This window comes from Hyla sarda, chromosome 4 (assembly GCF_029499605.1).
Source record: "Hyla sarda isolate aHylSar1 chromosome 4, aHylSar1.hap1, whole genome shotgun sequence".
NCBI classification, from domain to species: domain Eukaryota; kingdom Metazoa; phylum Chordata; class Amphibia; order Anura; family Hylidae; genus Hyla; species Hyla sarda.
This window is the reverse complement of record NC_079192.1, coordinates 395,254,845-395,267,311: the sequence shown is the minus strand read 5'-3', so window position 1 is coordinate 395,267,311 and position 12,467 is coordinate 395,254,845. Positions and strand designations below refer to the sequence as shown.

The window sequence follows — 12,467 nt, the reverse complement described above, 5'->3', positions numbered from 1 at the left end:
AGCAGATCATCACTGATAACACTGATCAGTGCTATGTCCTATGCATAGCAGTGAACAGTATTAGCAATCAAAGGATTGCTATAAATTGTCCCCTGTGGAGCCTATTAAAGTGTAAAAATAAATGTAAAAAAAAAGTTTAAAAAAATATTTAAAAAATGTGAAAAATCCCCTCCCCCAATAAAAATGTAAAATGTCCTTTTTTCCCATTTTATCCCCATTAAGTGTAAAAAAATAAAATTAATTAATACACATATTTGGTATCAACGCATACGTAAATGTCTGAACTATTAAAATGTAATGTTATTGATCCCGTACAGTGAATGGCGTGAACATTACAAAAAAAGTGCAAAATTGCTGCTTTTTTGTCATATTTTATAAAAAATAAAAAAATAATGTATCAAAGTTTTATATACACAAATGTGGTATCGATAAAAAGTACAGATCATGGCGCAAAAAATGAGCCCTCATACCGCCTCTTACGGTATATGGAAAAATGAGGCCGTCAAAATAGAGGGACTTTAAACGTATTTGGTTAAAAAGTGTGCGTTTTTTTTTTTTTTTTAAGCACAACAATAATAGAAAAGTATGTAATAATGGGTATCATTTTAATCGTAGTGACCCACAGAATAAAGAACACATGTCATTTTTACCGTAAATTGTACGGCGTGAAAATGAAACCTTCCAAAATCTACAAAATTGCGGTTTTCATTTTAATTTCCCCACACAAATAGTATTTTTTTTTGGGTTGCGCCATACATTTTACGGTAAAGTGAGTGATGGCATTACAATTGAGAACTGGTTGCGCAAAAAACAAGCCCTCATACTAGTCTGTGCATGAAAATATAAAAGAGTTACGATTTTTAGAAGATGAGGAGGAAAAAACGAAAATGCTAAAATAAAATTGGCCTGGTCCTTAAGGGGTTAAAAAGTAAGTGTCCCTGCATGTATGTGTGTGGGGATATATATGTATGTGTGTAAATCTGTGTTGTCTAGGGAATGTGCATGTGTATGATTAAATGAAAGTCAATGGGGGAGATTTATGAAAACCTGTCCAGAGGAAAAGTTGCTGAGTTGCCCATAGCAACCAATCAGATCGCTTCTTTCATTTTTCAGAGGCCTTTTCAAAAATGAAAGAAGCGATCTGATTGGTTGCTATGGGCAACTTATTTTCTGATAAATCTCCCCTAAAGTGTGTGTGTGTCTAATACCGGGGGACTACAATCATATGCCTCCAGCTGTTGCAAAACTACAACTTCCAGCATGCCTACACAGCCAAATGATGTGTGGGCATGCTGGGAGTTCTAGTTTTACAACAGTAGGAGGCATATGATTGTAGTCCTCCTGTATTAGACACACACTTTAGGGGAGATTTATCAGAAAATAAGTTGCCCATAGCAACCAATCAGATGCCTCCAGCTGTTGCAAAACTACAACTCAAAGGATGTGTGGGCATGCTGGGAGCTGTAGTTTTGCAAAAGCTGTAAGCACACAGTGGGTAGAGAATAAAACCAGAAAGGAAAGGGTTACAGATGCTCGCTCCCCAGACCAGTGACTGAGGAGAGTGAGGGAGGGGGAGTGGTTATCACCTGAGGAGAAGAAAGAGACCCGCCCCCCTGCTGCTGGTTGACAACATTATGGTAATTCTGAGAGAAATATAGGTCATAGACACATAGGATGAGATACTGAGCAACATATAACAGTTTATTATTTTTTTTAATTTTTTTTGGGTGATCTGACAGGTACGCTTTAAGATTTTTAAATAGAAGTAATTTACAAATCTGTTTAACTTTCTAGCACCGGTTGATTGAAAAAAAAAAATAATAATTTCCGCTGGAGTACCCCCTTAAACCGCTGATCAAAAAGGTGCCATGTAGCGGCCTCCCCCACTGATCAGAAATTGGTGGCCTATCCTACAGAATTAGCCATCTATTTTTACTGCTGATTCCTTTTCACACCCCATCTTCCATGTAGTTGACAGCACTTTTAATTGTGATTTCAGGACGTATTGGCTCCCAGGTTGTCGTACCCCACAGATGTGACCCATATGACGTCATGTATCTCCGACCTATGGGAGACCTGGGCCAGTTACAGTTCATGGTAAGTGTCTATAGTCACTTTTCCTAAAGACGAACTACAATAAATTATAGAAAGGTTGTCCAGGATTAGTAAGACATGGCTGCTTTCTTCCAAAAATAGCGCTGCGCCTGTCTATGGGTTGTGTCTGGTATTGCTTGGTTGAAGAATACCTGTCATTCATATGAACTTTTGACAAGTCTCAGAGACTTGCAGTAGCATGCTACACTCCCTAACACAGCGTTTCCCAACCAGGAGCCTCCAGCTGTTGCAAAACTACAACTCCCAGCATGCCCAGACAGCCGAAGGCTGTCTGAGCATGCTGGGAGATGTAGTTTTGCAACAGCTGGAGGCACCCTGGTTGGCAAACACAGCAGTAATGTCTTACTAAGGCAGTCTTTCCCAACCAGGGTGCCTCCAGCTGTTGCAAAACTACAACTCCCAGCATGCCCATATAGCCAAAGGCTGTCTGGGCATGCTGGGAGATGTAGTTTTGCAACAGCTGGAGGCACCCTGGTTGGCAAACACAGCAGTAATGTCTTACTAAGGCAGTCTTTCCCAACCAGGGTGCCTCCAGCTGTTGCAAAACTACAACTCCCAGTATGCCCAGACAGCTGAACTGGAGGCACCCTGGTTGGGAAACACTACAGTAATGTCTTATTAAGGCAGTGTTTCCCCACCAGGGTGCCTCCAGCTGTTGCAAATCTACAACTCCCAGCATGCCCTGTCTGAACATGCTGGGAGATGTAGTTTTGCAACAGCTGGAGGCACCCTGGTTGGGAAACACTGCAGTAATGTCTTACTAAGGCAGTCTTTGCCAACCAGGGTGCCTCCAGCTGTTGCAAAACTACAACTCCCAGCATGCCCATATAGCCAAAGGCTGTCTGGGCATGCTGGGAGATGTAGTTTTGCAACAGCTGGAGGCACCCTGGTTGGCAAACACAGCAGTAATGTCTTACTAAGGCAGTCTTTCCCAACCAGGGTGCCTCCAGCTGTTGCAAAACTACAACTCCCAGTATGCCCAGACAGCTGAACTGGAGGCACCCTGGTTGGGAAACACTACAGTAATGTCTTATTAAGGCAGTGTTTCCCCACCAGGGTGCCTACAGCTGTTGCAAATCTACAACTCCCAGCATGCCCTGTCTGAACATGCTGGGAGATGTAGTTTTGCAACAGCTGGAGGCACCCTGGTTGGCAAACACTGCAGTAATGCTACAACTCCCAGCATGCCCATATAGCCGAAGGCTGTCTGGGCATGCTGGAAGATGTAGTTTTGCAACAGCTGCAGGCACCCTGTTTGGGAAACGTTGCCCTAACACTTAGCGATCTCCGCCCTGCAGACCCCTTTTAAGTCTAGAGGGCCGTCCTGTAAAGCCGGACAGAAATCACTGTGAACACGATTGTTCTAATGATCAGTGGGACCCCGACCGATCAAAACTTTTGACATGCCTCTGTGATGTTAAAAGTTTTTATAAATCACAGGTATGCTTGAAAGGGGTTTTCCAGGAAAAAACTTTTTTATATATATCAACTGGCTCCAGAAAGTTAAACAGTTTTGTAAATTTCTTCTATTAAAAAATCTTAATCCATACAGTACTTTTGAGCTTCTGAAGTTAAGGTTATTCTTTTCTGTCTAAGTGCTCTCTCTGACACGTGTCTCGGGAAACGCCCAGTTTAGAAGAGGTTTGCTATGGGGATTTGCTTCTAAACTGGGTGGTTCCCGAGACATGCGTCATCAGAGAGCACTTAGACAGAAAAGAACAACCTTAACTTCAGAAGCTCATAAGTACTGAAAGGATTAAGATTTTTTAAAAGAAGTAATTTACAAATCTGTTTAACTTTCTGGAACCAGTTGATATATAAAAAAAAGTTTTTTTCCTGGATAACCCCTTTAAGCTGCAGTACCTCACACAACCTGTGGACAGTGGTGGTGCTGTTTTAGGAAGCAAGCAGCCGTGTTTTTCTAATCCTAAACAACACCTTTACATTTTATTTGCAGATTTTAGAGATCTGCCCCTTCCAGTCTTCTGTGTTTTGTCCGTGTAGACAGTATGGCCTCCATAGTTTTTCTTTTTGGGTGTACATGTTCTGGAACATATTGGGGGCAACTTATCATTGATTTTACCCAATGGGTAAAAAAAAAAAGTGCCAGAATTTTATTGAAACTCATTTAGACTTATTCAAGAAAACAACTTAAAGGTAACGTAGCACGGTTAGCTTTAAGCAGTGGTCAATGTTTTATTTTTTTACTGCGACTTTTAAAAATTTTGGCAACATTTTTAAGTTTTCTGTTTTAGTTGTGTTTTAAAAAGCTGCCACTAGGTGTCTCCCTACTTGTTCAGAGCACGTCCCCCCCCCCCCCATCTCTTGCACAGACTTTGGACTCCTGCTGGCCTGGCAGAAGTCCAAAATCAGGAAATGCAGTCTGGAGTGCTGAGAGGGTGTGTGTGCAGCCTTAGCCAATCATAGCTCATCTCACACTGAACTGCTCTGGGCTGTGTGTAGCAGAGTGGGGGAGGAAGTTTTCCCCTGTATGGCTTCAGATGATGTCACGCCTGCTGGGAAACGCCCCTTGCCGGTCTGTGAATCTGACTGAGACTGAGCAGAAAATACAGAGCAATATCAAGGTAGAAAACTAAAAAAATTATAAAATTTCTAAATAACAAAATTAAAAAATGTATTTTCTGTCACAAGCACAGTGCTCTCTGCTGACACCTCTGTTCATTTTAGGTACCGTCCAGAGCAGCATATGTTTGCTATGGGGATTTTCTCCTGCTCTGGACAGTTCCTGACATGGGCAGAGGTGTCAGCAGAGAGCACTTGTGACAGAAAAGAAATCCAAAAAGAAAAGAACTTCCGCTAATAAGTATTGGAAGGATTAAGATTTTTTTTTTTTTTTTTTTTTTTTTTTTAATAGAAGTAATTTACAAATCTGTTTAACTTTCTGGCACCAGTTGATTTAAAAGAAAAAAAAAAAAAAAAGCTTTTCCACCGGAGATTCATGAAGAATGTGCACCTGTTTGTTAAACGTACACATGACGTACACCCAAACTAATGGGGGTAAAAAAGAACTTAATTTACACAATGATAAATTATTTTTTCAGGAATGGGATCCAAGAAACAGAGAGTCCACCAGACGGGCCCTGCAGCATTCCCATGTGGTGATCAACCTGGTGGGGAAGGAATGGGAGACGAGGTAAGAGATTATGGATCTTGGTCACTTCCATGCTAGAAGCCGCCATCTCCTCCACTTGTCATTGTGCAGCCTCCTCTATAGACCTAAAACACGCAGGGGGAGATTCATCAAAACCTGTGCAGAGGAAAAGTTGCCCAGTTGCCCATAGCAACCAATCAGATCCCTCATTTTGTAGACACCAAAAAAAAAAAAACAGGTCCTCCAATGTGGTGACGGGATTGAGATCGCAGGACACCCACGTAATAGGAAGTGAGGTTTATTCACCCATGATGCAACGCGTTTCACAGATAGACTGCTTCATCAGCCATACTCGGGTGAGTACGGACACACAATATATAGTCTAGAGATGAGCGAATTTACAGTAAATTCGATTCGTCACGAACTTCTCGGCTCGGCAGTTGATGACTTTTCCTGCATAAATTAGTTCAGCTTTCCGGTGCTCCGGTGGCCTGGAAAAGGTGGAGACTCTTTCCTAGGACTGTATCCACCTTTTCCAGCCCACCGGAGCACCTGAAAACTGAACTAATTTATGCAGGAAAAGACATCAACTGCCAAGCCGAGATGTCCGTGACGAATCGAATTTACCGTGAGTTCGCTCATCTCTAATATAGACGTTTCAGGTTAACCCTTCAAGGGACACCCTTAGCCCCGAATGCACGTTTTCGCCCTGTTGCTTCGTCAGGGGGCGTGACACGCCCCCTGACGAAGCAACAGGGCGAAAACGTGCGTTTGGGGCTGAGGTTGTCCCTTTGTTAGCATTGTTACACTTGGCCGAGTGTAACTAGATACGGTAAGCGCTTCTTTACATTTAGCCCTTACCTTGAATCTACGGTATCGCACTACGGAGCGTTGCCTATCATTTTAGTACTCATTTTGCAGAGGCCTTGTTAAAAATGAAAGACGCGATCTGATTGGTTGCTATGGGCAACTCAGCAACTTTTCCTCTGGACAGGTTTTAATAAATTCCCCCCCATAGACTGCAAATACAACTTAAGTCCCCCAAGATCTGCTCTCTGGGGCTGAACTGCTGAAGATTTCTGGTTTTAAATTTTTTTTCCCCCCTTCCTTTAGGAATTTCAGCTTCGAGGACGTGTTTGTCAACATCCCAAAAGACATTGCATCGTTGGCTCGAGAGGCCAGCGTAGAGAAGTTTATCCACGTCTCTCATCTTAATGCTGACATGAGAAGCCCCTCGAAGTTATTGAGGAACAAGGTAAATAAAGCTTTTAAAGGGGTACTCCGCTGATTTTTTTAAAATTTTTTTTATTACTTCTATATAAAAATCTTAATCCTTCCAGGACTTATCAGCTGCTATTTGCTCCACAGGAAGTTCTTTTCTTTTTGAATTTCCTTTCAGTCTGACCACAGTGCTCTCTGCTGACACCTCTGTCCATTTTAGGAACTGTCCAGAGTAGGAGCAAATCCCCATAGCAAACCTCTCCTGCTCTGGACAGTTCCTAAAATGGACAGAGGTGTCGGCAGAGAGCACTGTGGTCAGACAGAAAGGACATTCAAAAAGAAAAGAACTTCCTGTGAAGCAAAGAGCAGCTGATAAGTACTGGAAGGATAACAATTTTTATATAGAAGTCATTTACAAATCTGTTTACTTTCTGGCACCAGTTGATTGAAATTTTTTTTTTTCCAGCGTAGTACCCCTAAATGTACCGAGCGCTGTTTTCGCACTGTGGGGGGTGGCCACGCCCCTCGTGATGCCACGGCCACGTCCCCTTAATGCATACGACAGTCACACCCCCTCCCTTAGATATGCATTATGGGGATGTGGTTGTGACATCACGAGGGGCGTGGCCGACCCCCACAGTGCGAAAACAGTGCTCGGAACATTTAGTTCCGAATTCTGGCCAGTGGGGTACCCCTTAAATGCCTGCTAAGTGTTAAGAATGTTTTTTTGTTATAAATTGTGCTATAAAAATACTGTGAATAACTTCATATTGTACCATTTGACAATCTGGAGTTATCTATACCTAATAATAGTTGTATTGAAGGGTGGACTGGTGTGCCAGTTATCAGGAAGGCTGGGTTCATGCCACGTTTTTGCTATACAGTTCCCGTTTACATTTTCAGTTTGAAAACCGTACGGAACCGTATTGAAAACCGTACGCATTGACTCTCCATTGAAAACCGGATGCCAGAAGATGCATCTGGTTGTGTCCGTTTTGTGTCTTGAACGCTTTTGCACGTTTTTTTTCCCCGTACCCAAAACCGAAGCCTACCACGGTTTTTGGTCCGGGTGGAAAACCGTATTGAAACGTATGGGAGCGGCGCGTCTTGACCCCCGATCGAAGCTAGAGCCATCACGCCCCTTTCATATATCTCTATCGGAGAGCCGAAGATAGCCAAACAGCTCTCCCATAGAGATATTTGTAGGGGGTGCGGCTGCCCCCTCTCTGCGCGGGGGGTTGTAATGCTCCGCTCCGGGGAGTTCCTCAGTGCAGGAGACTGGGGAGGGGGGCAGTACTCAGACAGCCCCCAATCTAGAACATATCCCCTATCCTGTGAATAGGAGCAAATTTTTTTTTTTTTTAAATCTTTTTTTATTTATTTATTTATTTTTTATTATTATTATTTTTGGTATGACGCATCTCCTTTTAAGCAACAATTTAATTTTTTTAATAGCACCAATCCATTTAGAATAAAGAGAGCAATGAGTTTTGTTCTATTGGTTATATCAGTGTTTCCCAACCGGGGTGCCTCCAGCTGTTGCAAAACTACAACTCCCAGCCTTTGGCTGTCTGGGCATGCTGGAAGTTGTAGTTTTGGAACAGCTGGAGGCACCCTGGTTGGGAAACACTGGGTTATGTGTTATAGAATCATCCTTTCTGTTAACTTACTTGTTGTTGCTTTGATATTAGGCAGTGGGAGAGGAAGCGGTGAGAGAGGCTTTTCCTGACGCTGTCATCCTGAAGCCTGCTGAGATTTTCGGTCGGGAGGACAAGTTCCTCAATTATTATGCAAGTATGTAAATTTTTTGCAGTTTTGTAATTACTGTGCAGAATCATTTAGGGTAAGGGTAGGATCACACCTAACGGATCCGCAGCGCGGTTTTTAACGCTGAGGATCCGCCGGTGACCCAACCCATGTTGTGCCTCCTGCTGTTAACCAAACCACCCACCCCGCAGCACCGCCCCCTGGCCTGCTCGCATCAGCAATCCGCAGCTACAAGTTTCCACACTGGGGGTCTGCGAGTCGCCGAGTGCACTCAGATATCGCAGTGTAGCTGCTATAACATTATATTTTTATAGTTCGGACACTTACTCACGCGGCGATACCACATATGTTTATTTTTATTATTAAATACATTTTTTTTTTTTTTTAAATAGGATAAGGGGGGGGGGGGGGTGATTCAAACTTTTATTAGGGAAGGGGTTAAATAACATTAACAATTTTTTTTACACTTTTTTTTTTTTGTTGGGCAATGTTATAGCCCCAATAGAGTACTATAACATGCAGTACCTTGATTGCAGACTCTGATCAATGCTATGCCATAGCATTGCATTGATCAGTGTTATCGGCGCTCTGCTGCTCCAGCCTGGATCTCAGGCATGGAGCAGCAGAACGACGATCGGACGGCGGGACTGTCCTCTCAGCTTTTCGAGATGCCGAGATTTCACGTCGGCGGTCCCGAACAGCCCACCGAGCTAACAGGCAACCCTGCTCTCCCGTTTTAGACACTGCGGTCAACTTTGATCGCTGCGTCTAAAGGGTTAATACCAGACATCAGCCCGATCGGCGATGTCTGGTATTAGCCGCGTGTCCTGGCTGCTGATAGCAACCGGGACCTGCCGGGTGTGAAGGATATTTAACCCCTTAACGACCACGAGCGTATTTTTTACGTTTGTGGCCGGCTCCCGTTATGTGAAGCGCGCTCAGGAGCTGAGCGCGCTTCACATAACCGGAGCCGGCCACGAGTGTAAATATACGCTCGTGGTCGTTAAGGGGTTAAATATCCTGGGATATCTCATGGCCAAAAGGCACTGAATAAAAAAAAAAAAAAAAAAAAAAAAAGGTAAAGATGGGTATAAGCAGTGTCACCATCACCTATTGGCCCACACCTACAGGTCAGTGTGGGTGACTTTTTGCAGATTCCATTTATGAGGTACTAATAGTTGTCCACGTTGGGCATCTCCTCTGGGCCTACACTGATCAAACAAATGAGCGCCGGGCGTAACAAGAGAGGACTGCGCAATTTTCTCTGTGATCGAGCAGAATGGTTTATGTACCGCACCCTGCAGGATCTGAGCAGGAGGGGTTGTGGCTCTGCTTTATTTTGCTAAAATTCCATCTAACTATGGTCATTTACATTATTTTGTGAATTGTTTTCCTTCTGTGCAGACATGCGGTGGTTTGGAGGCGTGCCGCTGATATCTCTTGGTCAGAAGACGGTGAAGCAACCCATTTATGTGAGTAGCCATAAGTCAGCACGAGCATTCTGACATGTAGACCCTGGGACCAATGTCACTTTTGGATTCTCTAGATCGCTGGTAGATGAGTTTGGCTCACGAATTATTACTTGTCATACAGCTGCATAATAACGCAGATTTTCTATTTGCAGGTAGTGGACGTCGCCAAGGCTATCGTCAATGTTATCAAAGACCCAGACTCTGCAGGAAAGACTTATGCTTTAGCTGGGTAAGTTGCAGGGGCAGACAAGGTTTTATCAGGTCTATATTAAAGCCGGTAATAAAGGGGGTTTCAGTACGGTTTCCTCTAAGCGGTGTAGACTTGTGGCTCAGAAAGTAATTCTGTGCATCTGCTCATGGAAAGTGTGCTGCCAGTCAGACATACTGAGTGAAACCTAGAATGTGTCGGCAGATAAGAACCATTTGGCCCATCCAGTCTGCCCAATAATCTGAATCCTATCAATAGTCCCTGGCCCTATCTTATATGAAGGATAGCCTTATGCTTATCCCATGCATGCTTAAAGGGGTACTTTGCCGGGCTATGACGTAAGGAGCTCCAGCGTTCGGAACAGTATGCGCCAAACGCTGAGTAGCGGAGTACATCTTTAAACTCCTTCACTGTATTTGCAACGACCATCTCTGCAGGAAGGCTATTCCATGTATCCACTACTCTCTCAGTAAATTAATACTTCCTGAAATGACTTTTAAACCTTTGCCCCACTAATTTAAAACCATGTCCTCTTGTGGTAGTTTTTCTTCTATATAAATCTCCTCTCCTCCTTTACCGTGTTGATTCCCTTTATGTATTTAAAAGTCTCTATCATATCCCCTCTGTCTCTTCTTTCTTCTATACATGTTAAGGTCCTTTAATCTTTCCTGGTAAGTTTTATCCTGCAATCCATGTACTAGTTTATTATATTCTCCGAACTCTCTCTAGAGTATCTATATCCTTCTGGGGATATGGTCTCCAGTAATGTGCCCAATACTCCAAGTGAGGTCTCACCAGTGTTCTGTACAGCGGCATGAGCACTTCTCTCTTTCTACTGCTTATACCTCTCCCTATACACCCATGAGCACTTCTCTCTCTCTTCTGCTTATACCTCTCCCTATACACCCATGAGCACTTCTCTCTTTCTACTGCTTATACCTCTCCCTATACACCCATGAGCACTTCTCTCTTTCTACTGCTTATACCTCTCCCTATACACCCATGAGCACTTCTCTTTCTTCTGCTTATACCTCTCACTATACACCCATGAGCACTTCTATCTTTCTACTGCTTATACCTCTCACTATACACCCATGAACACTTCTCTCTTTCTACTGCTTATACCTCTCCCTATACATCCAAGCATTCTGCTAGCGTTTCCTGCTGCTCTATTACATTTTCTTGCTACCTTTAAGTCTTCTGAAATCTCCTAAATACCGTATTTATCGGGGTATACCACGCACCGGCCTATAACACGCACCCTCATTTTACCAAGGATATTTGGGTAAAAAAAGTTTTTTACCCAAATATCCATGGTAAAATGAGGGTGCGTGTGTGCGCGTGTATACCCCGATATACCCCCAGGAAAGGCAGGGGGAGAGAGGCCGTCGCTGCCCGCTTCTCTCCCCCTGCCTTTCCTGGGGTCTAGAGCGCTGCTGCCGGCCCTTCTCTCCCCCTGGCTATCGGCGCAGCTGCCCGTTCTGTCCCCCCGACTATCGGTGCCGGCGCCAATAGCCAGGGGGAGAGAAGTGGCGCCGACAGCCAGGGAGAGAGAAGGGGCAGCGGCACCCATTGCCGGCGCCGCTGCCCGTTGCCTCCCCCCCCATCCCCGGTGGCATAATTACCTGTTGCTGGGGTCGGGTCTGCGCTGCTGCAGGCCTCCGGCGTGTGTCCCCTGCGTTGTTGCTATGCACGGCGCGGCGCACTGACGTCATGCGTATAGCAACGACACAGGGGACGATCGCCGGAGGCCTGCAGCAGCACGGACCGACCCCGGCAACAGGTAATTATGCCACCGGGGATGGGAGGAGGCAACGGGGCAGCGGTGCCGGCAATGGGTGCCGCTGCCCCTTCTCTCCCCCTGGCTGTCGGCGCCGGCACCGATAGTCAGGGGGACAGAACGGGCAGCGGCGCCGATAGCCAGGGGGAGAGAAGGGCCGGCAGCAGGGCTCTAAACCACAGGAAAGGCAGGGGGAGAGAAGCGGGCAGCGACGGCCTCTCTCCCCCTGCCTTTCCTGGGGGTGTATCGGAGTATAACACGCACATAGACTTTAGGCTAAAAATTTTAGCCTAAAAAGTGCGTGTTATACGCCGATAAATACGGTACCTTTCCTCAGATACAAAGGTCAGGACTGTGTCCAATATTCAGTGATGCACTGATGATCAGGCAGAGCTCTCCTGGATGGCTCTGCCCGTTCATATGGTAACAATTGTACAGCCCTCTCATTACTATAATTAGCACAAGGAGGAAACAGCCTCTGTTCTAGCTAAGCGTGCAGACCACGGCTCTTACCATCAGAATCCTGCACTGCTGTCCCCGGACTAGCCGGCAGCGTCTCACGGCCCCATAAAGAGTCCCAGGAAAGAAAGATGTCCAGTACCAGGAGTACAATGAACAGAAAATTGGATCGTTAAAAGGACTGCATCAACCACAGAAATATTGCTGGCGTGTTTCTGATCACGCAAGACCCCTAGTCATGGCAACCAATGAACCCCAAGTATGCCATATTATCTCTCCCACTTCCCTCCACCATGGGACAGCTGAAGACTATAGGGAACCTCACATTAATTC

General features: G+C 44.8%; 1 protein-coding gene across 1 annotated transcript in view; it reads left to right on the top strand.

Annotated features, from left to right (window-relative positions):
* The window catches only part of NDUFA9 (NADH:ubiquinone oxidoreductase subunit A9), a 35,932-nt gene that overhangs the window by 6,746 nt on the left and 16,719 nt on the right, over positions 1 to 12,467 (top strand). Inside the window, exons 3-8 of the mRNA XM_056517230.1 lie at positions 2,000 to 2,097; positions 5,178 to 5,269; positions 6,341 to 6,482; positions 8,140 to 8,242; positions 9,620 to 9,687; positions 9,840 to 9,916. Coding sequence (XP_056373205.1) covers positions 2,000 to 2,097; positions 5,178 to 5,269; positions 6,341 to 6,482; positions 8,140 to 8,242; positions 9,620 to 9,687; positions 9,840 to 9,916 — 580 coding nt within the window. The remainder of the gene's footprint in view (positions 1 to 1,999; positions 2,098 to 5,177; positions 5,270 to 6,340; positions 6,483 to 8,139; positions 8,243 to 9,619; positions 9,688 to 9,839; positions 9,917 to 12,467) is intronic.